General features: G+C 48.4%; 1 protein-coding gene across 3 annotated transcripts in view; it reads left to right on the forward strand.

Moving 5' to 3' along the window:
- The window catches only part of Polr1A (RNA polymerase I subunit RpI1), a 314770-nt gene that overhangs the window by 173721 nt on the left and 113805 nt on the right, over positions 1–27244 (forward strand). For all 3 annotated transcript variants that reach the window (XR_012823481.1, XM_075673365.1, XM_075673366.1), the window contains exon 17: positions 14–214. Coding sequence is in view for 2 of the 3 variants with exons in the window: in XM_075673365.1 (XP_075529480.1) it covers positions 14–214 (201 nt within the window). In the remaining variant the exon portion in view is untranslated. The remainder of the gene's footprint in view (positions 1–13; positions 215–27244) is intronic.

Consider the following 27244-nt stretch of genomic DNA (forward strand, 5'->3'; position numbering starts at 1 on the left):
TGTGTCCTTGCAGGTGAACTGCATGCAGATCTCGTGCTTGCTGGGCCAGATTGAACTGGAAGGGCACCGTGTGCCACTTATGCTCAGTGGTCGTACATTGCCATCCTTTCTGCATTATGACACATCACCACGGGCGGGTGGCTTTGTGGACGGCCGCTTTCTGACGGGCATCCGGCCGCAGGAGTATTTCTTCCACTGCATGGCTGGACGGGAGGTGAGCCACTTGGCCGTCATTGCTGTGTTTACCTGTGGGCTGTGCTAAGCTGCCGGCCATCCTAAATGCAATGACAGACACACCGCTCTCACTGTATGAATGCCATGCAGGCAGAATTTTTATCAGTTTACTGAGATATAGCTTCCTTGGTTCTCCACAAGAAAAGTAGAAAAATACCTATAAAGAAAGAGGTCAGGCAAGGAGACACAATCTTTCCAATGCTATTCACTGCATGCATAGCAGTACAATCGCCTTGTTACAACAGGACCCTGACAGTCTGACAAAAAGTGTCCATTTTATCCGAAGTCCATAATATCCGAAACGCCTCACTTCCAATACTTTGGTCAGGATGTGTAACAACGTTATTGTAAAGAGTGAGGGAGGAACGTCCAAAGTAAAATAAACAAAGAAAGTCGCAGTTTCGCCCGAAAGGCAGAACAGTGATTGCATAGCAAATTAGTAGACAGCTATGCGAAGTAAGGATAGTAGTTTTATCGGCCGTGTAAAGTTGTAAACATTCGCTTACTAACGAAAGCAGCAAGCATGGTGCCACACACGTGCAGGTAAACATGAACACATGTCACTTGATGAATGCAGAAAGTCACTGTCAAATTGTTGAAGTGATAAAACGCGGCAGCAGCGATCTAATTGACCTTCATGCATCTCTTACTTCATTGTGAAAGAAACGTCAAAAGCAAAGCCCATATGAAGCTACCAGCACTATGTGCACTCTGCAAACATTGCAGATAGCTTAGAAGATGAGGCCCGCGCAGGCGCGCACTCTGTCCACATTGCAGATTGCTTTCAAAATGCGGTACCCGTGTGGCCGTGCCGTAAGCAGCAACCGCAGGAGTAGAACCCCCCTCTTTGCCTTCCCCCTGCGCCTCGCCCGTGCAAAACGGTGCACTTTCGCCCTGCGTCCCAATCTCGCGTGCGCGCACACGCGATGTCGAGCCGTAATCATTGGCTGACCCTCGCGAGTCAGTTGCCAGCCCATGTCGACACGGCAAAACTCCGTTATATGCGCCTGATTTTGGCAAAAATTTCCCCTAATTTTATCCATTGTAATCGATAGTCTGTTTTAGCGCGGTCCGTTAAAAGCGAACTTTGTTGCATTAATGAAGTAGGTATAGCAAACTAGGTTGAAATATGGTCCATTATATCCGAAAGTCTGTCGTACGCAGGTCCGTTCTAATGAGCGTAGAATGTATTCAAGCTATTAAACTTGGAAGGTTTAGCAGCGAGGATCACTGGTGAATATCTCTGCAACCTTCAGTTTGCAGATGACATTGTCCTGTTCAGCAACAATGGGGATGAATCAGAACAAATGATTGAGGACCTTAACTCTTTCCGTACCGCGCTCATTGGGCAACGTTGGCCCACTAACTATGGTTTGAAGTGCTGGTTTCGAGGCTTTCCGCGCTGCTCATGGACACACTGCGCTCTTGGATGTGAAGGAGTATTTGTCTCCTAAGCAGTTCGCCTTTTTCCCTCAGGCGGTAATTTTTGAACGCGTTGCGAAGTTTTCGCTCTCGTCAAAGTAGAAAGCAAAAATGGCCGCTGTCTTTCGAGACTTTCCATGCCATTCATGGACACTTTTCACCATAGGACGTGAAGGAGGAAAACTATATTTTTGTTTTCTAAGGAGTTTGCTTTTTCCCCACCAGGCGTTAATTTTTGAAAGCACTCAGAAGTTTCGCGAAAATCAAAGTAGAAACCAAAAATGGCGGCCTCCGGGAGTGGCACGTGCGCATTGAAAGATCGCAGGTCTCGCAATTCCGCTGTGTTTGTGGCTGACTGTATCCATGGATCGAGCAGCAGCGAGTATGAGGATGCTACCTTTTCGTCAGACTTTGACTCCGAGACTGACGATGACGCAAGCCAGCTCGAAACGTCGATGGCTGTAGCCTGGCATGCTAAACTGTAGTGCTTGCACTTAAATTTTTGTAGTGAAATACCTATTCAATGAAAAATCTAGTTTTTTTTTTTCAGAGATGTTGCCAATAGACGAAAGTACATTTTGTATACCTCATCATTTTTGTTACATTTTCTCCTTAGTAGATGCAAGCGTGTCTTCACAAACTTTGTTCAATTTTATCCCACAATCTTGATTTTGGAAAATTATATCTTTTTCATGACATACATCGTTAATTAAAGTTTTATGAATAAAGGGAAAATGAGACATCCACCCGTTCGTAGAAATTGCTACAAAGGAAACCCATACGGGTTCCTCGAAAGAAAAGCCTCATAGTTGAAGAAAAATTCGTCCTGGTCCGGGACTCGAACCCGGGACCACCGCCTTTCCGGGGCAGCCGCTCTACCATCTGAGCTAACCAGGCGGCTAGCAGATGGCAGAGCGAAGTCGAATTTGTCGACAACACGAAGCAAAGGCAAGAGTTTGACGTAGTAGTTCTGCGGAAACCCGCAAGGTGGAGAGAAGTAATGAATAAAGGGAAAATGAGACATCCACCCGTTCGTAGCAATTGCTACAAAGGAAACCCATACGGGTTCCTCGAAAGAAAAGCCTCATAGTTGAAGAAAAATTCGTCCTGGTCCGGGACTCGAACCCGGGACCACCGCCTTTCCGGGGCAGCCGCTCTACCATCTGAGCTAACCAGGCGGCTAGCAGATGGCAGAGCGAAGTCGAATTTGTCGACAACACGAAGCAAAGGCAAGAGTTTGACGTAGTAGTTCTGCGGAAACCCGCAAGGTGGAGAGAAGTAATGAATAAAGGGAAAATGAGACATCCACCCGTTCGTAGCAATTGCTACAAAGGAAACCCATACGGGTTCCTCGAAAGAAAAGCCTCATAGTTGAAGAAAAATTCGTCCTGGTCCGGGACTCGAACCCGGGACCACCGCCTTTCTGGGGCAGCCGCTCTACCATCTGAGCTAACCAGGCGGCTACATGAAAAGTGCACTCATTCTGCCTTTTGTTTAAGGGGTCTTTGGGACTGAAATTCGGCCCAGAATTCAAATTTTCAATTTTTATTTTCTGCTTTCCTGACGTGTTTCCACGTCTTGTCTCCGAAATTTGGTTACAAAATATCGAGTAATTCTTCCGTTATCGTGATCTGAAGATGCGAATCCGCAAGCATTGCCCTTTAAATTCGGGACAAATTGCGCCCGATTTTTGTTGCGCATAACTCACTAACTATGCGCTCTGCCAGCGCTATTTTGGTATCATTCGAAAGCATATGTTCATGGCTTTCATTATTCATCGGTCGGCAACATTGCCGGTGCTGCGGTCACGAAAAAAAACAACAGAAAAAGAAATTCATGGCGCACGCTATTATTGGCCAGTTTGAGCATGTGACCACGATGGAGAGTCATGATTGGTTCCAAAGACCACGAGCGCTCAAACGACGGAAACAGCTGCCATTTTGTCTTAGTCTTGCAACTGCGACGTTTGATATGTTGGAGGTCTGACAAAGTTTTGTTCCGTGAATCGTTATGGGTGGAAATGTACGAGACGCAATAAACTTTCGGAAGCGATTCCATCGTCGCAGTTGGCACAGGATACCTGGCAGCTCGCCAGTCAAGTCATACCTCTGCCGAACGTCGACGCCTCAACTGCTTTGCCGGATCACACATATTCACACGCTCGTTACACTTGCATAAGAATTGAACATGGCTGTTGTAATTGAAGAGGAAGTGGATAAGATAAGAGCACATGAGAAAACTATGCTCTATAAGATTGCACCTACAACGGCCACGGAGTGAAAGGTTCGGCGCTTTGTTACCGATAGGGCAACAGCCTCACTCGCGAAGCCCGCTACTTCGTACATTGTCATCAAACTTGCAGCAGTGAACAATCTTCTCGGCGCTTTCTCGTGCAATACTTGCGGTGGTTCTACGTAGCTGGTGCAGCGCGATCAGGATTACAGTCTCGCTACTAAACCGACTGTGGTTTGTGAAATCTGCAGTGAAATTGCGTCGGGATGGAGCTCGCGAGGAATTAAGGGCCCAAAAACGTGTACAGTCAACTCCCGTTAATACAGAGTTCACGGGGACCGCAAAAAACTTCGAATTAAACGAACTTCCAATTAAGCACAAAGCACAAAAAAACAGCACTTTATTTGTGGCGAAATCGAGTATTTTCTCTAAGAAAAATAGTCGGTCATCTTGCTTTGCTTCTTCTTGCCGAATCGCGCTGCTGAAAGCAAGTTCTGCAGGCTGTAGATGTGGCGGAACGCTTCTTCCGCGTTACCTTCAGCGGCAAAGAAGCGCTCCGCAAGAGCAAGGCCTGCAGCTACATCGGCAACCTTAGGTTGCGGCTCGCCTTCAACGTCACCGTCGCTTTCCTGGGTCGCTTCCTGGGGCCGAATAATCTCTACAATTTCGCTATCCGTCAGCGCACCGCACGTTTCGACCGCCTTGTCTACGGCGACGTAATCTTCAAAATTGACGTCCCCGAGAGCATCACCAAAATCAGTGCCGTCAAGCGCGCTTGTTGACGCTTCCTCCACTGAAATTTCAGAGGCATCCTCCGAAGAAGCTGCCACAAAACTGCAAGCCCTGAAGCAGTTTGCGATTGTTTCTTGCTTCACACGATCCCATGCTCGCGCCAACATGTGGATGGCACTAAGCAGGCTCACCTCGTCCTTTGTGGAGCTATCCATACACAAAATCATGCGCTCGAGGAGGTGCCGCCTGTACAGGACTTTAACATTCTTGATGATGCCTTGGTCCATTGGCTGCAAAACAGCCGTTGTGTTTGCAGGCAAAAATGCGAGGCGTATTGCACTCAAGGCTGGCACATTCACGTGAGAACTGCAGTGATCGACAAGGAACAACACCTTGCGGTTCGAAGCAGGAAACTTGCGGTCCAATTTGCTTATCCAGCTCTTGAAGATTTCGGCCGTCATCCACGCTTTTTTGTTCGCCTCATAGTCCACAGGCAGCGTCTTCATGCCTTTAAAACATCTCGGCTTCGCGGCTTTCCCGATCAAAAGTAACCGACATCGTTCCGTGCCAGTCGTGTTTGCCGCGATCAGCACCGACACTCTCTCCTTGCTGCGTTTGCCCCCAGCGCAGTCGTCGTCCTTGAATGTCAGGGTCTTCTCTGGTAGAAGCCGATAGAAGAGTGCAGTCTCATCTGCATTGAAGATGTCTTCCGGTCTGTATTCGGCGAGATATTCACGCAGCTTTCCGTCCTTCCACGTGGCGCATGTTTCCTGGTTAACGGACGCCTTTTCACCACACACGCTCTTGAAAACCAGGTCATGGCGATCTTTAAAGCGCGTCAGCCATCCATCTGACGAAACGAAGTCATCGATCCCCAACATTGCTGCAAGCGTTCGGGCTTTCATCGCAACGATGTCTCTGCTGAGAGGAAGTTTGTCGCTCCTGGCCTCCCTAATCCAAACCAGCAGAGCCTTCTCCAAATCTGGGTAAGCGCCGGTGCGCATTCGCTTCCGAGAAGTCTTGAACTTGTCGTTCTCAAATGCATCCATTATTGTGCGCTTGTTCTTGATGTAGTTAGAGAGCGTGATCGGCTTGATCCCGTACTTCCGCGCTATGTCTTGTTTGGCGGCACCTCCATTCTCAACTTCCTTCAAAACCTCGACTTTCGTTGCCAAGTCGAGCGTGCGATAAGAGCCACGGTTTGCCATGGCTATAAACTGCGCGACTAGGTACAGTCAATTCCGAATCACTCGTGGAAAAACCTAGCCTACGAGCTTCCCGCACAAAGGCGCTCGACCAACACACGCCTCGACATACGCTGCGCACGCTGCAAGACTAACCTCGCCCAATCTCGCCACTGCCAGTATGCAGCGCTGCGTGCACCTATGGCGGCCTCCGCGATCAGCTCCGGCCACGCGCGGCAGCCGCGCGTGGACTCCGGCGGGAGCCTCCCGCCGGAAGCGGCTCCCGCCGGAGTTGATTGCGGAGGCCACGGCAGCCGCAGCAATGAATAATCGCACCGCTCCAAGAAGGATGGCGTTGCGGGCGGCTGCGGTGGCGATGACACCAACGCGGAGCACGGAACTGTTGCAACACTTGAAAAATTGCACATTCTACCAAAGAATGACGGTCACCTCGAGGATCCCGGCTGAAAATTAACTTCCAATTAAACAATATTACTGGATGAGGACTTCGAATTATCGAGCGATTTCTTCTATAGGATTACATGCAAAACTGACGGGACCAGCACTTCACTTCTAATTAACCGAACATTCCAATTAAGCGGCTTCGAATTATCGGGAGTCGACTGTAATCCTTTTGAAGTGAACATACTCGCAGTGTATGCTATATGTCCTCAACCGGCAACGGCAAAACGGCCATGAATTATACCTACTGCCTACTGATGGCCTTTGATGCCATTTGTTCATTCTTTCAATATATCAGTTGTGAAATGTTTTGTGTTGTTTTATCAAAACTACAATTTTGATGATGATGCCGTATTGGAGGTGCATTATCTCTGCTTTGTTAGAGTTGTAGGACGATCCCAGCGCTGACATCCAGTTTTCAAGATTGGAGTCGTGCATGAATTAGATGGTAGCTGGCCCATGCCATCGTCCAACTTATCCACGCTGAGGGCATTGTTGAAGGGAAGGACTGCTTCTCATCAAGAACGAGGAATATGGGTTTATTTACAGTATCTACAAAAGGACGTTGCAGTTCATCAGTCTAGCATGACTGCGAAAGAAACTACACTCGAGCAGCTGCACAACAGCGGTTTATAAACACTCGGTCCTCCCTCGATCCCAAGGCAAGGGAAACGTTCGACCAGTCATCGTAAACGATTCGCCTCTCTGCCGGAGGGACACACTCACACACACACTTCCGCACAAGTTCACGGCCCCCACCGACGTCAGACGGTCTTCGCAGAGCTCAAAGCTTACGTCAGGAAAGGCGCCTTTTATTCCCCGAGCTGACCCCCGCAGCGCGGCCGCCGGTTGTCCATTGTCGTGCGTCTTGAACGGCGCGTGGGATGGGTGCTCCAACTACGTTCCCTCGGGCACTCCCCCGCTCGCGGCAGACCAGGTCGGCAGTGGCGTGTTCAGTCATAAAGCCTGGTTCGTCGAACTCATCTCGGCTCCCACGACAGAGAGGCGAGGACGCGGCATTGTCCTCTGCACAGTAGATTTAGTGACGCCGTTTGGCTAGAGCGTAACGGCGACTTTCCAAGAAAAGTTGACGCCGCTGTCGCAACTGGCTGGCAAAACTTGCACCTCAGCGGGCCGTTCTTAACAGCTTTTACTTGCGCTGTCATTGTAATTCTTTTTTTCCAGAAAGGCAAAGCTGTGTAGAGTGTAAATATGCAAAATGGCTTTGTTGCATTTATTAAAAAAATAAAAAGTTTCTTTTTTTATCAGTTAGATGTATTTCTCTCATTGAAGTTTGCAATGTTCTTATTTGATATAAAATTGGGTTAGAACACCATACTTGCTTATTTGCACCCTTTGTTTGTTCCACATCATTCTTGTATGTTGATATTTGTTATGCCATGTACAGTTTGGTACTAGATAGCTCTTCTTCAAGTAAATTATGCAGTAAAGCTGAATTTCTTCAATTTCTGGAAAGTTATTTACTCTGCAAGAAAACTGGATGTATATTTCAAACTAGCAGATTGAAATACATAAACTCGGCAAGTTTCATCAAAATTGACAAAGAAATAAAAAAACAAAGTTTTCAGCCACAGGGTCTCCCCTTAAGGGCCCCTCACCAGGCCCCATAGCAAATTTTGGTTATACGCTGGAAGTTGTTACGTGTCCTCCAGGGAGCGTCCTGCTGCAAAAGTTTGTCAAATCGGCTCATTAATAGCTGAGATAGAAATACAGTGGAACCCCGTTCATACGTTTTTCACCGGACCGGGGGAAAAAAACGTAACAGCCGAGAAAACGCAACAGTGAGGAAAGCTCCGAAAATGAATGAAAAAAAGGGCAGCTTCAACTATAGACAATTTATTTCCACAGAGTGCGCTTAGGACTTAAAAAAGCCTATAATGATGGCTTGCCGTTTCTTTCGCTCGGTAGAAATCGCCACACGTTTCTCAATAGCCTGGAAGGCCGCATTGCTGTCAGCGTCGCTGTGAGGTGCGACGTACCTGCAGAGGTCTAGAGCCGCGACGGCTTCTCCAAAGCTAGGATTTGGCCACTGCCCGGCATCATGCGGCTCGTGCTCCTCGTCGTCACCGCGCCACGGCAATGGCAACGGACGAAGGAATATCCGCAGGAAATTTTGCCCTCTTTGGCGTAATCATGCTAACCTGCTAACGACTGTTTAGTATTGCTGCGGAGCGCGCGCGTCCGAGCAGCCCGGTTGCGCGCGGCGCGGCGTGGGAGAAATGTAAACAAGAGAGGAGAGCTGTCCCGGTAGGCGGAGCAACGCCACTAGCAACGCCAACTTCCGGTTTCACTTTTGCTTCACAAAGAGTGACGTGAGGGCCTCTCCCGAGTTTCCTTCCTCCGTGAGTCGACCCGTCCAACAACCATGCGGTGACCCTAATCACAGTGATGATAGTGAGAGCATTTTTCACGAATGGCCACTTAGTGCGGCCTCTCGAACTGGCGTGCGGCTTTTTGCAGCCAGTTCCATAGCCAAGCCCGGCCAAGCCCAGCCAAAACTCGTCAAAAGCCAAAATGGCGGTTGGAGCGCGTTGCCTACTTCAGCCCAGGCGGGTTCGGGGTGCCAAGTTGCGACGTATCATGCGGGAACGTTTTCACAGCTACAACGTAACAGCGGGGTTCCTTATAAATTGAATCCTATGGAAGCTATGCCGGGACCGGATGAAAACGACGTAGCAGCCGGGAAAACGCAGCAGTGAGGAACGTAACAGCGGGGTTCTACTGTATTTCAGTGCTGCGAACCCATAATTTCAGCAGGCGGGCTCCACTTCCAAGCAAAACGCTCTCTTCACTCGCCCTGTCTAGCCTACGCAAGCAAAATTCCTTCCCTGCGTTCTCCCATACCGGACCTTGAAGGTCGCGTGACGCATATGTCACAGGCACCGCCTTCATTTTCTTTCCTTCTCGCTTTTTTTGCCCCCTGCGCTACACATTTACGCTGACCGCGTTGCGCACGAGCTGTTGTCTCGTTCGCGCAGCAAACGATTTTGCACACTGTTCACAAGGACACATGACTAGCGCTATAATTCAGTGCTACATGAATACTGAGGCAGAACAAGCAGCTCGCAGAGTGTGATAAAGTGCTGGGACATGGTAGAAAATAGCATAGTTTCGGTACCTGCGCATGTGACCGCACCACTGTGGGAACAAGCAGACGAAGTGGAAGTACATCTCTCTTGCTTTGATGCGAAGTAAAACAAAAAACATGCTGACATTCCATTTGTGTGTTCTATTATTTCTCTAAACTTCAATTCGTCCATTCAAGCAACAGATCGCACAGATGTTGTCTTGAATAATTCTGGAAGTCGCAGGTCACTACGAGCGACATCAGACTGCGGACACGATTACATAGGTGCAGGAGCTAGACTACGTCACCGTCCCTCTCCCGGCAGATTCGCCGCGAGTGAAGAGGGAAACAGTGTTCGGATTGAAATTTCAGGCCTTTCCGCGGCGCATAGCGATGTAACACCTAGCAGACACGATCATTGGCGCGCATTGTATGCGCTGCACTTGTCAGCTCAAAATGGCCAGACTTGGAGGGGCCCTTTAAGCATTACACAAAATATTGAGTGCAGTAGTTTCTTCAGAAAAAAAGTCTGGCGTAACCTACAAAAAACACGTATTCTTCCTTTGGTAAGAGAAGAGTTAACAGAGAATGTGTAAGTGTGGGGTCGGAGATTAATATGCAGAAGACAAAGTTACCGTATTTACACGATTGTAAGTCGACTCGAATGTAAGTCGACCCCCCCATATCGCTTGACCGGAAAAAAATATATATATAAGAGAGCACACCCAAGGGCGCATTCGATAGCGAAAATTTATTAGTAGCTGACATGGTCACTGGACTACTTGTCTTCACTAGTGCTGCCATCGTCATCGTAGCTGCGGTCCCACAGCGCGTCGTGGTCCTGCGAAATTTCAAATTTGGCCAACCACCGCACCAGGACATCTTGCAGAACAGCAGCTCATGCCAAATGCACCCAACCACACGCAGCCGTCAGGGAGGCTCTTTTGACAGGTCTGGTTGGCGTAATTTCGCAGCCTTCTGCCGCCAACCACTTGTTGTACTCACGGCGGAGCAGAACCTTAAAATTAAGGCGGAGGTCCGGGCTTATTTCATGACCACGTCGCACTTCACTGGCAGGGACCGATCACGCATTTCAGCGACATGCGCCGCAAGCTTAGCCTACAGCTCCAGAAAGCGTCCAGACTTCGGCACGTGGGAAATTTCTCACCGTCACAGGTGAAAATTTCACTTTGCTGCAGTCGCCATTCTCACACCACCCGTTTAGAAACATTGAAATTGTGGCCCGCTGCGCAGTGATTTGTTTCTTCGGCGTAAAGGATGGCAGCCCTCTTGAACGCTGCTGTGAACAAGTGCCGAACGATTAGTGGGCCTGGAGCACTCATGACGACTGGGGAAGCATAGAAGTAGCACGTAGCCGGCAGTCAAGTGGAACGCGTCAAACCAATACCAATGCATTTACACAGAGAAAGAGAAACTCGCGAGCGGTGTCTGCTCTTCCATGAACTACCGATACTCCCTGAAAGCACCGCCGTTCTGAGAGTGCCGTCACAAATGAGAACAGCGGCGCTTCCATCAAATATCGACACTCCCCCATGAGTGTTGCATGCACTGTAGGACTCAAAAATGTTGAAAAACCCTTCCGAAAAGCTAGCAGACACGCGGGATAGCGAAAAGATATGGGTAGGGCCATAGAGCAAACATAAAATTGTAACTACGTTGTAGCTCCAGTTGGTATCGCCTTTTTTTGGCAAGGCCATGTTTTGGTTTCGATTGTAAGTCGACCCCCCCAACTTCAGACTTTCAAGTTTAAAAAAGGGGTCGACTTACAATCATGTAAATACGGTAGTTCAATAGCCTGGCAAAGGAACAAGAGTTCAAGATCGCCAGTCAGCCTCTAGAGTCTGTGGAGGAGTACGTTTATTTAGGTCAGTTACTCACAGGGGACCCTGATCACGAGAAGGGAATTTACAGAAGAATAAAAATGGGTTGCAGTGCATACGACAGGCATTGCCAGATCCTGATTGGGAGCCTACCATTATCATTAAAAAGAAAGGTGTACAATCAATGCACTCTACCGGTGTTAATATATGGGACAGAGACTTGGAGACTTACAAAGAAGCTCGAAAACAAGTTAAGGACTGTGCAAAGAGCGATGGAATGAATAATGTTAGGCGTAATGTTAAGAGACAGGAAGAGAGTGGTGTGGATCAGAGAGCAAATGAGGATAGCCGATATTATAACTGACATCAAGAGAAAAAAATGGAGCTGGGCAGGCCATGTAATGCATAGGATGGATAATTGGGGGACCATTAGAGCTACAGAGTAGATGCCAAGAAAAGGGAAGTGCAGTTGTGGACGGCAGAAAAGTAGGTGGAGTGATGGAATTAGGAAATTCGCAGGCGCAAGTTGGAATCAGTTGGTGTAGGACAGGGGTGATTGCAGATCGCAGGGAGAGGCCTTCGTCCTGCAGTGGACATAAAATACTCTGATGATGATGATGATGATTGCTTTAAAAAGATCGTTCTGCGAGTTTTGAAAAAACATCTAGGTTGTGCTTGAACCACGTGTGTCGTAGCTGGCAGACATGTGACTACATCAAGAACTCATCTGGCAATAACCAGAAGCACTACAGCCTTTGTATGACCGTACAAAAGATACCACACTATAACTAGCTGTGGTGTTATTGGATTGTGAGTAGCATGTATGCGAAAAATCAGAAATATGCAATGAGATTGCCATTTCATCTCGTGGAGCACATGTGGATAACTTGAAAAGCATGCAAAGATACGCACTATCAGCACTTGAAGCCGATAAAAAAAGTAAGTCGTGGATTTGGAAATCCATGACTTCCCACAATTATTTGCAGTCTTTTGGATTTGCTGAATGACAGACAATTCCCAACAACTGCCGCAAACCATAACAATCAGCAAGATAGCTCTCGGTGCAATTTTAGTGGATTTTCTTCCCTCCTCTTTTTCTTCTTTTTTGATGTTGGCGACCAGAAATCGTCAAGAAATTTGAGCTCTTGGAACCTGAAGTAACACTTTTTAGGCTTAATGGTGAGGTCAGCAGTACAGATCTCAACGAGGATGCTCTTGAGTTATGCAAGATGTTCGTCAAATGTGCTTGAGAACACGTCGACGTAATCCAAATATACTAGGCGGGTGTGCCACTTGAGTTCAGCAAGGACGGCATCCATCATCTGCCGAAAAGTGGCAGGCGTGGAACAGAGACTGAAGGGGAGAAGTTTGAACTCGTAATACCCGCCAGGTGTCACAAATGCTATTTTCACGATCCTGCTCACCAACTTCAATTTGCCAATACCTGGACTTAAGATCTAACGAAGAAAAAAACTTGGCATGTTGGAGACGATCCAATTCATCGTTGATGCATGGCAATGGATAAACATTGCGCTTGATGACTAGGTTCAACTTTCTGAAATCTACACAGAAGCGTAGTGTGTGGTCCTTCTTTCTTACTAACACTACAGGGGAGGCCCATGGGCTTGTGGACAGCTGGATCACGTCTTGGAGCATCTCTTTGACCTGCTGTTTGATGGCTTCTATTTCCCATACTCGTTGCTAAAGTTTGTTATTAGAACAACTGAGCATTTGTTTTTGCACCTGGAGAAGCCCTTTAGCAATACAAATATTGCATTCAAGAAGCAGGGGAACGTTTGCCTCAGCAATGCCTTAGGCTTCGTCCTCCATGTCGCATTGGACAACGGTCAGCAGACTGCTCTTGGGTGGCAATGGGATGTGATCGTCAGCTACGTGAAGCGCAATGTCACAGTCGTTTTCATTACACTTTGGTATGCTTTGTATAGCAACCAAGCTCACACTACGCTTTTGCAAGTCGATGATGGAAATTTTCGCCTGAAGGAAATCCATGCAGAGTATAAGGCCCTTTGAACATTCAGGAAGAATGACAAATTCGCTGAAGTACCTGAAGCCTCAAATTTTGACACGTGCCATGAACCGGCCCACTGAAGTTATGAGGTGCCCTCCTGCAGTACAGATGTGAGTTCAAACCCATTGTGCCAAAAGTTTCTTCAGTGTATGTGTGATATTCTGGCTTATAACAGTCATGTCCACAACCGTGTCGATTGAGGTGATGACTTCGTGGTCATCTGTGGTTACTGGTACATCGCAAGATACCGACATTGTACTACACTGCTTTCTCTGCATCTGAACTTGTCATGTAGTGGTGGTCTGGACTTAGTTTTTCCTGGTGGCAGGGCTGGTGAGCTATGCCTGGTTGTGCTTGACGTGAGGAGGAGGTTGGAAGGCCTGTTTTGGGCAGGTGATGGTGACGTGGAGCAAACGAGGGCCTGGTCCCCGCGAGGTAATCTTAGATCTCCGTGGGGCATTCGCCATTGGGAGAACAATGCGCATTAAACTGAACGCCACGGAGCCCCGCTCGGCAGTAAGGACATGCCCTTTAGAGCTGATAGGCTTCACCGCAATGAAAACACAAGGGCCTCCGGTTCGCAGTGTGCCAGACGTTGCGCTTGCGAGGTGGCTGTGTTTCAGGCATAAATGGTGTGCTGAAATGCCTGAAGTCGCAAGTCGCTTGTTGAATGGGACGATGCTCACACTGTGAGAAATCAGGGACAACAAACCTTGAGTGGCTTCCACGTACGACGTGCGAGACAGCTGTTGTACTTCGTGCTGTGGTGTCTCCCTTCGTTTTGGGATTTGGACAGCCTGCCTGATTTCCTCATGGACGACCTCAGCCAGAGAAAGGCGTGGTACCGATTCCAGAGTGACTTGAAACTTTTGGAGCTCTTCCCAAACAACAAGCCTGATGAGCTCCCGCTAGGCTTCGGTACTGCAGGGCCTTTTCCATTGATGTGGCTTCCGCGAGAAACTCTGCAATGGTCTTTGGCGGGTTGCTTATCAGGCCACCGAATAGCTCTTGCTTGACACTGCGCATCAAGTTAGTTTTCTTCAAGCATGGACGGATCTGTGTGTCAGAAACTTCGGCACACATCTTTCACAAACATTGTGACCCTTTCGTTTGGCTGCTGTATCTTCACCTGAATAGCAGATTCAGCTCGCTCCTTGCGATCAAGGATTTCTTATGTGCTAATTAGCTGTCGACGGAATTCACCCCATGACGATAAGGCTGCCTCGTGGTTCACAAACCATGATCGCGCATATTTTTCGAGAGCAAAGTGGGAATTGCATTGCTTGCACTCTGGAGTCCAGCCGTTGAATTTGGCAACACACTCAAAGTGATAGAGCCAGTCATCAGCATCCTCTGAAGCGTGCCCATGGAAGGATTTGGGGATTTGCGGCTAGTTAAGGATGGCCTCTGTTGGTGAAGGTACTGAGGTACTCATTTTTCCAACGTGGTTGGATAGAGGCTCATACTCAGGCGGTAGTCCTTGAAGTCGACAACTTGTCCATACGTGAACAGGAGTCAGCTGGACCATACTTCGTACTGGGCTCGTGGATGGGATTCAATCTGGAAGCAGTAGCATGTACCGAGAACCTCCACCAGAGAAATGTAACATAGGTTAAAGACAGAGGCTGGCAAAAAATACGCCGTCTCTTTAATGGTGTACCAGAAGAAGAGCGTGCAGCTAACACACTTCGTCTTTCATAGCCCTGACCTTTGCGTGCCCTTCCCACAGTGTGGAAGTCCCACATTATTGTGTCAATGCAATATATGGACTTTCCTTTAAAAATGCTAAAAAATTAACTGCACTGAAGCTGGCATCAGCAGTTACAATTCGGCAGCGCCTTGGTCAGAACAAAAGATTTTCAGTGTCATTTTTATTCCCAGTGTGTTCCCGCACCTAGCTGCAAACTTCCGTTAGAAATATCCATTGTGGGCTCAGGGCCGTGGCTTCACAGCCAGTGGCTACCTGAGGCTCCCAGACACAACACATAGTGCAGGAGACCTGCAAAGGACAACCTTTACTGTCTGGAGCGCAGACCAACTGAGGCAAAACCCAGCTTCCTGATCGCCGCTCCCCGTGCCAGGCTCACCGTGTGTAGCCCGGGCGCATAAGCCCCGCTCCGATGATGATGATGGTGGCACAGAGCGGCTGGTGTCTCCATACTGCCCTCTCCCCTGGGGATCACGGATCGATGTCAAGGGAGATCAGGGACTCCAAGGGTGCTTGGGGGATTCCTGGTGTGCACATGGGACCTCGTCGCGAAGAAAGCGGGGCCACAGGGACCGGAGTAAAGCAATAGCGATCTCCACTTTGCCGGGAACCGGTGGCTGCAGGCCAGGATTGTAAAAAGCAGCTGCGGTGAGCCGGGCCCGGTAGAGAGACCCGGCATGATGAGCGTGTCGGGAGATCTCCGGAACGCGGCATGAGGGATAGAGGATGCGGGCTTCCTCTGGCATTTAGACAGGAGGCTGCTCAGATGCATCGCTATCCATCTGAGGAGCCTCCTCGGAGAGGAGACTGTTCGGATGGATAGCGATCTATCCGAGCATGCGGAATTGGATCATCTACAATCCGGGGTCTTCTCTCCGAGGAGAAGGTCCGAGTTGCCGAGGTCTTATTTATTTATTTATACAATACTGCAGGCCTTGGTGTGGCCCAAGAATAACTGGCATACAAATGATGGTAAAAGATAACATTAGCTGACTTAAATTAACAGTGCGCAGAATACCAATAGAGTCCACCAGCTACGAGTGCACAGCAAGGAAAGAACCCTTGATCATGTAATGAAGGCATTCCCAAAACAAAGTCTAGAACATATGTAGAAATGAATCATCAATACATTTTAAGCGAAGTAAAAGGACAATAAAGCAAAAATCAACTTGGCCAATCAATTCCTAAGAGAGCAATGATGTCAATAATTCAGGTGGTCGATGGAATAAATACTGGTTAGTAGCACTGAGGTAAATTGTTCCAATCCGTAATGGTGCTTGGGAAAAAAGAATATTTAAAGATGTTAGTTGTGGCATTATAAGGAGTTCAAGAGTCAGTGTGACGATGTCGTCTTCGGCATGCCACCATTGGCGTTACAAAAAGCTCTGCAGGAACCAGAAGGTTCCCGGAGGCGCACCTGGTCCGGTCTTCTTCCCCGACCTTGTTCTGGGGAGTGTACACAGCAGGTAGCCTGCAGGTGCAGCCGCATGCTTACTGTCATGCCACTGCACAGAGACCACCAGCGCCAGCCACCACAGGTGCGCAGGTAACAGGAGGGGAAGATCGCAGGCTGTCATGATCATTGCTTGAAGAGTGCTGCTTCCACTACAGTTGACAACTGGCCTCGAGCGCCCACGATTTCACTGGAACACCGGGCACCACTCACAGAGTTCTCGCGAGCCTACTGTGTGGAAATCCTCACACTACATTGCCAAGGGATGCAGCGACTCACGGAGGTGATGCCGACGCCATCGCGCTGATGTCACCCACGCCGGTAGCTTCCTTCTCTAATGACAGCGCTAAGGGCTGCAACAGCGCACTGCAGACGAAGACGCCCCCAAGTCCCATGCCAGACCTGATGACGATGACAGAGGAGGAGCCAACAGAAATGCTTTTCAGCGAACGCCAGAGCTGCAGCTCGCACCGCGGAGATGGTCATGCACCAGGACAGGCAGGCATCAGTACTGGCTGTGGAATGGGCGCCGTCCGCCTTCCCCACGATCATGGTCCGTTCCGGAACGTAGACAGGGCCCCACGTTACAGGCGCCATGTGGAAACGATGTGGTTCCTCAGTCTACGCCAGCAGGCATTAGTCCTGGCCACCCGCGCCCAAGAGTGCCCAGCCACCGCTCGTGCTCCCGAGTCACTTCGTCCTCGACTTCTTCGACTGCTGACTCCAATGCCGGAGTTCCAATGATGCCGGTGGCTCCGATGATGATGATGATGGCGGAGTTCCCATACCATCTAAAGAACAGCCTGGTTCCGACCACCTGTCATTTCAAAGCTGCAAGTGCAGTTGCCGTTTTTTATGCTGGAGCTTGTGACATATTTTACTACCTGCCTGACATTACTCTGTTCTGCACGTGAAAGTGAAGTGCTTTGCATGAAAGAAATGTTATGCTTGAAAAATAAAATGTCAGCACGAACCATTATCAGCAATCGGCAATGCATAAATGAAGTGCCACCAAACCGTGATCGCCTGACAATGGCATAGTGTGGCGGCAGTGCGTGTTGCAGTGTTCTCGCTGATTTGGGCCACTTGGACGGGAATGCTTGAGCGGCTATCGTTCTCATGGTGGAAAGAGATAGATGATCGTTCCAAATTGTTGAAATGGGCTTAATGTACGTGGTGCTGCACAGTGTTGCGTACTCCAGGGTAGTGTATCATACTGCTCCCGAGTTGTAGCGACGCCTGCCTATTGAAGCTCGACCGCCGTTACTTATTGGGTAGCGGGGCATTGTCGGCGGGCTGCATGCATCCGGTAGACCTTGGCGACCAAGCAAAGGCGAGACGATTTCTAGTGCGAAACTTGCACAGTTTAGTCAAAGGTAGACGAAAGAGAATGAGAAGAGCATGAAGTGATCAAAAATACATTTCGGAGTCCCTTAAATAGGCTCTCTACAATAGTGGGTGGGATCTTGCTTCTGTCGACGTCACGTGACTGGCACAGAAAGAGGGCCCCTCCTCCTCTGGTTATACCGAGCCTGCTGAAAGGAGGAGGTCGTCATGCCTCCTGGAATTGTAGACGCCTGTCTGTCTCGTCTGCGCGTTGTGGGTTCATGGAAGTTCTCCTCTAGGTCCAATTCGAGGAAAGGGCCTCTCTAGGCGCGCCCACACACACACGCACGCACACGCACGCGCGCGCGCGCGCGCGCGCGCGCGCACGCACACACACACACACACACACACACACACACACACACACACACACACACACACACACACACACACACACACACACACACACACACACACACACACACACACACACACACACACACACACACACACACACACACACACACACACACACACACACACACACACACACACACACACACACACACACACACACACACACACACACACACACACACACACACACACACACACACACACACACACACACACACACACACACACACACACACACACACACACACACACACACACACACACACACACACACACACACACACACACACACACACACACACACACACACACACACACACACACACACACACACACACACACACACACACACACACACACACACACACACACACACACACACACACACACACACACACACACACACACACACACACACACACACACACACACACACACACACACACACACACACACACACACACACACACACACACACACACACACACACACACACACACACACACACACACACAAAAGAGGCCTGTACACTGCAGGGCTTCCGGCAGACAGGCAGACACTCGAAATGGTCATGGCGAATTAGGAAGTCACGCTTCATTTCGATGAGGCCTGGTGGATGAAGGTTGGGTGAGAGAAAGTTCTTTGTGCACTACGTGTGGGACGCCAACAATAGCAGGCGAAGTCACACCTCATTTCGACGATGCAGGGTGAGAAATGGGTTGGTTGAAATTCCTTTCAACATGTGGTGCCAGACGCCAACCCTAACAGCATCTCCGGTGGGGGAGGGAGATCCCGACGTGTAGGGGCCAGCAGCCGCTGTACGAGGGATCGGCGTTTCGGTAGCAGTATTCCCCTTAGAGGTGACGAACCCTTTGTTCGTAGCACGTAGATTCCTTGGAGTGGTCCTCAGTCCTCGTGGCGCTCTTGTGACTTTTCTCCCTGGTCCGGTCCAGTGAAATTGGTTTTGCAAGCAGGTCTCGCAACTTTTCGTTTCCTGCGTGGGCAAGCAATCGCCCCAGAACAGTGCCGGACCCACAACCACAAAGCAGCGAGCACAAGGCCACTCTCCCCCAAGACACACCCGGCTTTAAAAAAAAAAAAGAAAACCCGCTACACCTTTCCCATTCCCTACGCGCGTCCTCCCTCCCTGAACACTAAAAAAGTGTTAAGACGTGGTTATTAAAATCAGCTAACAATCGGCTTCACTTCGGAAAAACTTACGAATTTGGACAAACGTATGAAAGAATGTAAAAATGCCACGGAAACCCAGATGAGCATGAAGCTTTCGTTACTCTAGGGGCAACGACTCAAACCATCGGCATTTGCCGTTAAGCTTACCACTCTGGTAGCGAATATTGAAGGTGTACTGTTGAAGAGCCAAGTTCCAGCGCAAAAGACGACCGTTTTTCGTAGACATGGACTGCAGCCGTGTGAGGAGACAGTGGTCAGTCTCTGTGGTGAACCTTGAACCAGCGAAATAGCAAGCTAGCTTCTGCACCGCCCATGCTACGCAGGCACATTATTTTTCTGATGCCCTGTATGCTTCCTCACGAACTGAAAGCTTTCTACTGGCGTACAGTACAGGGTGTTCATTCTCGTCATCCCTTTTTTGACAGAGCACCACCCCCATACCTCTGTCACTGGCATCACACTGAAGAATGAATGGCTTAGAGTAGTCGGGTGCATTCAACACTGGCTGACTCATTAATGCTTTTTTCAGCATACTAAAAGCCTTTTCTTTTGCATCATCCCACTTTACCATTTGTGGTTCTGTTTTTCTGAGAGCATCCGTCAAAGAACTCGCAATCTCGGAATACCACGGTATATAGCTTTGGTAATAACCTGCCAAGCCAAGGAATAATCTGTTGTCCCGCTTGGTGCGTGGTTGCGGGAAGTTGTCTATTGGTCAGTTTAACCTTGGAAGGCCGACGATGACCTTGTCCTATTACATGACCTAGATAAGCTACCTCTGCGCGCCCTAATTGGCATTTGGGAGCCTTAACAGTTAAGTTGGCCTCTTGTAGCCGACACAACACGGTTCGCAGGTGTTGCATATGGTCCGCCCATGATGAAGAAAAGATAGCTATGTCATCGAGATAGGGAAGTGCAAAGTCCTCCATTCCTCGTAGCACCTGGTCCATAAGGCTAGAGAAGCAATATGGCGCATTCTTTAATCCAAAACTCAGGACTTTCAGACGAAAGGTTCCCATCGGGGAAATAAACGGTGCAAGCCTGCTTGCCCTCTCGGTCAACGGAACCTGCCAATACCCTCTGACTAAATCGAGCGTAGAAATGAAATTAGCACTGCTCACTTTCTCAAGCCTTTCCTCGATATGCGGTATTGGATAAGACTGGTCCTTCATGATTAAATTGAGCCTGCGGTAGTCGATACACGGCCGCGGCTCTTTTCCTGGGACCTCAACCAAGAGGCGAGGTATAATCACTCTCTCCTGGCTCGATTACGCCTAGCTCTTGTTTATTACACCGTAACATCTTGTTTATTTCAGCGGTCATGACTTCACGTTGACGAGGCGAAACGCGATAAGCTTTCGAACGAACAGGGTCCGACGAGGTTAACTCGATATCGTGAACGATTGCAGTCGTCCTGCCCGGTGTGTCTGAAAATACATCTTTAAATTCAAACACGAGATCTCTAAGTTCGGCCCTTTGATTGGGATTCAACTCCGCCTGTTCTACTAATTTATCAATGGTCTCGTGAATGTCTTTTGCCTCCGTCACTGCTGTTAACTCTGGAAAGTCAACAGGCATCTCCTCAGGTTGGTTATTCAACGAGGGTTTCAGGATCATTATCTTTTCCCCAACTTCAAAGCGTCACGTGCGAGCTGTCCTGTCATAGTAGTGCTCAGCATTGCTTTGTGCCTTATGCATTTCCTGCTCAGCGATCATTGTGGCAGGGCTTACATTCAACAACTTTTGTCTGCATTCTGCCTTGCGAGACATTTCAGGCTCCGTTGCTTTCCTGACGTTTTCATTCGCTGGTGTACTTTCCGCATCATCCCCTATAGGCCTGTCCTGTTCGGTACTGGTTGACGAATCCTTTGTCAAACCTGTTTCCTCCACCACTGGACACACATACACTGCCTTGGCCGTGAGCTCCCTTGCCCTGGAACGAGTTAAGGCTTGCACTATCCCTTTGCTAAACCCGATCCCCCTGTGTCACAGCAAATCCTCAGACTTGTTAGAAAACAAATATGGATACTGAGGCGGGAGATGTGCCGAGATGGCAGCTTCAGTGTCCAGTACTCCAAAAAGGCCTTCGATATGAATCTTGGCCACAGGGAGACAAACACTGGAGGTCTTCACAGCTTGCCTTATCCAAGCACATTCTCCCATGAACTGGCCTTTCTCTATGTACGACGGATGCACCACGTCCATTGTGGCTGCCGAGTCGCGAAGCACTCTAAACGGTTTGCCGTTTGCCACGAGGTCTCGCATGTATGGTTCTAGCAAGTTCAGATTTTCTACGTTACTACTTAGTGACATCAATACTAGTTTGGGATTTCTGCACCCCACGGAGATATGCCCTGTTTGCTGGCAGTTGCAGCAAACTACTGCTTTCTTTGCCCCGAAAGTTTTTTTCTTCTGCCTTTCTGCACTCCGTTCGGGTGGTTCCTTTTCTCCCTCGCTTTACTCGTCACTAGTTTTTACCGAATCTGACCATTCCATTGTTTTATGCTGACTTGACTTTGACCATCGCTTTGGCTTGTCGGGTCTGTATTTAATCATCTCCTTCTTAGGAGCTTCGTTGCCTTCGACTGCACGGCGAGTTACGTACTCCTCAGCGAGATTGGCCGCTCTCGTGATAGTGTCTATGCCTGGCCTATCCTGAACCCAATACTTGATGTTTACTGGCAGCCGGTGGTAGAACTGTTCTAAAGCAACGCACTGCATTGTCTTTTTGGCATTGCCAAGTGCACCCTCTTCTCTGAGCCATTCCTTCAGGTTTACCTCCAAGGTGTATGCAAAATCTGAATATGACTCACTTTTGGTCTTTTCGACTTCCCTGAAATTTCGCCTGAATGCTTCCTGGAACAAACCACTTCTTCCATTCCATTCCGCCCATTCTAAGTTGGTGAAGAGAGGCATTGCTAACCTTTGCCTTAATAATGCTCTGAAAAAGTCGTGCCACCATAGTGTTTCGTCTAGCTTTGCCTCTCAGTGCGAACGGCTTTCGCAGGCTGGTTATCCCGTGTCCCTACAAGTGTCAATAGCAGAATGAATTCTTAGACAGCGTAGAAAAGACAACCAGCACGCAGATAATCCTGTAACTACTTGGGGTAGGACTAGCGTCATCCCTTATATTCACACCGTCTCACATAATCTTAAGAAAATCGCCAAGCGAGCGAATGTTCGTGTAGTATTTTCTGCCCCCAATAAGCTCATGAGGATTTGCAAACTCACTAATCCGAATAAGGTAGCTCCTCTTTCCTGCGACAAGAACCACAAAAGTAAGTTTGTTAATTGCGCACATTGTGTTTATTCTTTTCCACTCAAGTGCGGAAAACATTACGTAGGTCAAACTGGCCGATGCCTGAATGACAGGCTGCGCGAGCATGGTTACAATGCCAAGAATTGTATTACAGCTGGGGGGTTTCTCGCGCAGCACTGCAAAACGTGCGGTTGCGAACCTATCTTAGAGGAATGCGTCATTCTTGGTCGCAGTCGTAATCAGCTCACAAGAGAAATCATCGAAGCAAAGGCTATCATTGGTCTGGGCCATGCATGTGTAAGCTCACCCTCATTATCATTATCAAGAAATGAATTGGCGTATCTCCGACTGCAGCCACAGGCTGTATGAATGTGTTGCCACTTGGTTGCTATCGGTTTTCTTACTTGGTTTTTATTGTTGATGTCACATGGTTTGCGAATGTTTAAGTAGTCTTGTGTCACGAAATAAACCTCAGTTGGAAGTTAGCGCTCACCCTGTTTTCCGCTCCCTTTGATTACCCCTACCTCTTTCCTTTTTTGCTCGTCCTGAGCTGCGCTAATAGCCTTAAACAGTTCCGCTGATAATCTGTACTTTTTTAGCGGATTCCCTTTAACTTCATCGAAGTCCTCTGCTTCTTCTTTCCCCATGCAGGCAATGATATCAGCTAACTCACGTGGCAGTAACGTAAGCAAGCGTTGGGGCCACGTGTTTCTCGCGAATTTTACCTTCTCACATGTGTGCTCAAACTTTACCAGAAAAAGACCCATGTCCCCTACCACTGCATAGGGTGCCATCAAGTCTGTCATTCTGCGCTCGCTTTCACGTGCCTCTGTGCTAGGTCTTTCACTATTTTGGGCTTTCAGAAGCTCAATCTCTAGGCGCTTCATTTTGAGTGCGTTGCATGCAACACGGTCACGCTCTTCTTTTTCCTCTAGGCGCTTACGCTCTTCTTTTTCCTTTAGGCGCTAACGCTCTTCCTCTTTCTGTTCACTGCTCTCTAAGCATTCCTTCAGGTCATCGTCATCTGCCCCGATCGCTTTGATCGCCTCAATGATCTCCGGAGCTTTCTCTTTGATTCGGCAATTTGGAGGCCCAACTCTTTGGCCAAGCTCGACAATTCTGGCTTCTTTAGTGCCTTCAAGTTCATGGCTGCTCTTAGTGCTGCTAACTCTTCACTCTATAACAACCTTGACGTACTCAAAACTTCCGTCAACGGTTAACGAAAAATCACTGCAATGTACTTTCCAAAAAATATGTAAAGCCAAATGATATTTTAGTGAAGAAAAGCCGTGCACTCACCATATTCAGTCATGAATCCAGACACCTTCCTTCCGAATGTTGTCACCAGGACGAAGAGGCTACAATCTCGTAGTTGTCATCCAAGTTGGGGTCTCCAGGGTTCTGTATCCCAATTGCTGCCAGTCAATTTGTTGTGTACTCCAGGGTAGCATATCGTACTGCTCCCAAGTTGTAGCGACGCCTGCCTATTGAAGCTCAACCGATGTTACTTATTGGGTAGCATGGCGTTGTCGGCGGGCTGCAGGCATCCGGTAGACCATGGCGACCAAGCAAAGGCGAGACGATTTCTAGTGCGAAACTTGCACGGTTTAGTCAAAGGTAGACGAAAGAGAATGAGAAGAGCATGAAGTGATCAAAAATACATTTCGGAGTCCCTTAAATAGGTTCTCTACAATTGTGGGCGGGATCTTGCTTCTGTCGACGTCACGTGACTGGCACAGAAAGAGGGCCCCTCCTCCTCTGGTTATACCGAGCCTGCTGAAAGGAGGAGGTCGTCATGACTCCTGGAATTGTAGACGTCTGTCCGTCTCTTCTGCGCGTTGTGGGTTCATGGAAGTTCTCCTCTAGGTCCAATTCGAGGAAAGGGCCTCTCTAAACTCGCGCACCCCCCCCCCCCACACACACACACACACAAAAGAAGCCTGCACACTGCGAGGCTTCCAGCAGACAGGCAGACACTTGAAATAGTCATAGTGAATTAGGAAGTCACGCTTTATTTCGATGAGGCCTGGTGGACGAAGGTCGGGTGACAGAAAGTTCTTTGTGCACGAGGTGCGGGACGCCAACAATAGCAGGTGAAGTCACCCCTCATTTCGACAATTTGCAGGGTGAGAGATGGTCGGTTGAAATTCCTTTCAACATGTGGTGCCAGACGCCAACCCTAACAACAGGCAATTGCCCAAAAATGAGAGTGGTGCCGTTGTGGCATCCGATACCACACCATGTGTGCCAGCTCTGCGCCATCTTATTTATGCTCTATGCCTCTTTCCTGGAGGTGTTCCTTGAAAGCGCATGACCACCCGTGACCTTCTTCACTGCTTCCAAAATTCACGGGCAGTCACCCGCTCATCTCAAAGACTATCATCACGGTTGGACTGGAGTGGGGCACGCGCTTCCATGCTTTGGTACTTAACACATGCCCTCTTTTTACTGTGACTGGGTGTGCAGCGCTCATTTAACAGTACGGCAGTTTAAAAAATGTTTGTTATAGCTGGAAGCAGTTTAAATAAGCAGGGCTCGAAAATCGTAATTTCACTGAAATGTGGTCGTTATGGCGGATAGATCGTTATATCTGGGATCGTTATGTGGGGCTTCAACTATACTGCTGTCATTTTGATTATTGGAACCTGGAGGTGATTACAAAAATGATGAGAAAAGATGTAAATAACTAAATGGATTTACACAGTAATTGTGCAACCACACTAGGCAGCTCAGCACCTAGGTGCTCACTGTTTTTTGAACGCTGGCTGCCTACATATGGCAGTTTCTCCACACTACAGCCCACACAGCAGCCTCTGCATTAGCTCTACCCTGCACAATGCAAATATTTTCCTGTTTGCAAAAAAATTGTTTCAATGGCTATTTCTGCCTAGGCGGCCAGCTCACCGCCATGCCACCTGCCCGATCAGAGTGTGTTGTTGCCACCAATGACAAACACAGGCTAGTTTGTTTTTTACACAAACCTATGCTCGGTGAAATAAACTGATGTCTTAATTTCATATTTCTGTCTGGCGACGACCACTGTTACACCTGTGGCACGAACGAGGACTGCAATACTAGGCAAGTTCAACTCAGAGCCTGTGCCCGGGCACTGGTACATTGCATGCGAAAACAGCTCGACCGCATCACGTGCTCCATAGCCTGGACACCACAGCCTGTCTTCTCTTTTGTGTGATGAAATGAGAAATAAAGCGTTCTCAAAATGATGCATTTTGTGATCATGAGCAGTTGTTTTTTGAAGCGTCATATGCTACGACATTGAAGCAAAGTGGGTTAGGTCTAGCAGCGCCCTCGGCCACCGTGCCCTCGGCACTTACTCGGTGTCGAGCTGACAGCAGTGAGCTGTTTGCATGGTCACCCCAAAAAACTCTGTTAGCTGGTGGGGTGCACATGGCATGCGTTTGTGGGAAACTTGCTGCTAAGGTGTTCGTTCGGTAAGAAAAAAAAAAGTGAATTTACACACGTCTGCAAGTGGCCGGAAATAGTTATGTGCAGTGAGCTGCCACACACACTGATTGCTGCAGCAAAATATGCTGTACTATATGCGCCTTCAAGACAAATCTTGAACAAAATTTAGTTTGTTGCAGCTGAGTCCATTATAGCCAGGTACGTTTAAAGTGGAATTCATTGCAGGAGTGATAAGGCAGACCAAGCTACATGAGAAGAATGGTCTGTTATATGAAAGTTTGTTGTATGTGGATCTGTTGTAACAGGCATTGACTGTAATTATATGGTACTTTTTGCTTGGCAAACACCAGCCACGACTTGGTGTATCAGCATTTGGCAAGACATGCCATCATTCAAACAGATCATCCCACGGTGTTTCCGTCTGACGTTCTGGTGCGGTCTCGGTTTCGATATCTTTATTTTGATTTTGGAGTTTGATGATGAATATTTTGATTTAGGCACAATTTTCAAAATTAAAAAAAAGGGGGATGCATCAAAATATTGTCACGTGGTCGTGACGTCAAAGAACACAGTAGCAATACTGTGAAAGGCAAAAACTAGGTTTTATTGGGCGAACCTGTGCCCACAAAACAGGCTACACTTAAAGCACAACGAGAGCGGTGAACACAGTCGGCGATCGTCGTAAATCTGATCAGCGGGTCAAGCGCGTCGGCTTTTATAGAGCAGTCGTCGAATGTTCCAGACTAATCGTTCGGACCCGTGTGCCTTCCACAAAGTTCTACACCATTCGCGTTACGCGATGAAATCAGATAACACAAGGTTCGGCGACAACAGACAGCTGGGTAGAAGCATCGATAACTTTCCAGAAACGTCGGATACATGCAGGCGCGTCGCTCGCTATGCGATTACAGTTGTTAAGCGGCGAAACGTGGTCGCTCGATAAAGATAAGTAGACGTGTTAATATGACTGCCTCCAAATTTGCCATTCAAACAACTGCCTCCAAGGCTATAATAAAAAAATGTTAACACTTTTTTGTTAATCAGTAATTAGTATGTTTGCCTCACTAACGAATTTACCTGCAAGAACGACCCGTTTGCTATGCTCATAGCCTTCTTTTGTAAAAAAATCTGTAGGGTCTACAAAAACACCCTGTAATAAATTATTTAGGGCCCCTTGGGGTTCAGCAGTAATTTTTCTGTACTTTAGAGGTACTGGACCTTCAATTAAAGCATACACAAA

The sequence above is a fragment of the Dermacentor variabilis genome, chromosome 10 (assembly GCF_050947875.1).
Source record: "Dermacentor variabilis isolate Ectoservices chromosome 10, ASM5094787v1, whole genome shotgun sequence".
Classification (NCBI taxonomy): domain Eukaryota; kingdom Metazoa; phylum Arthropoda; class Arachnida; order Ixodida; family Ixodidae; genus Dermacentor; species Dermacentor variabilis.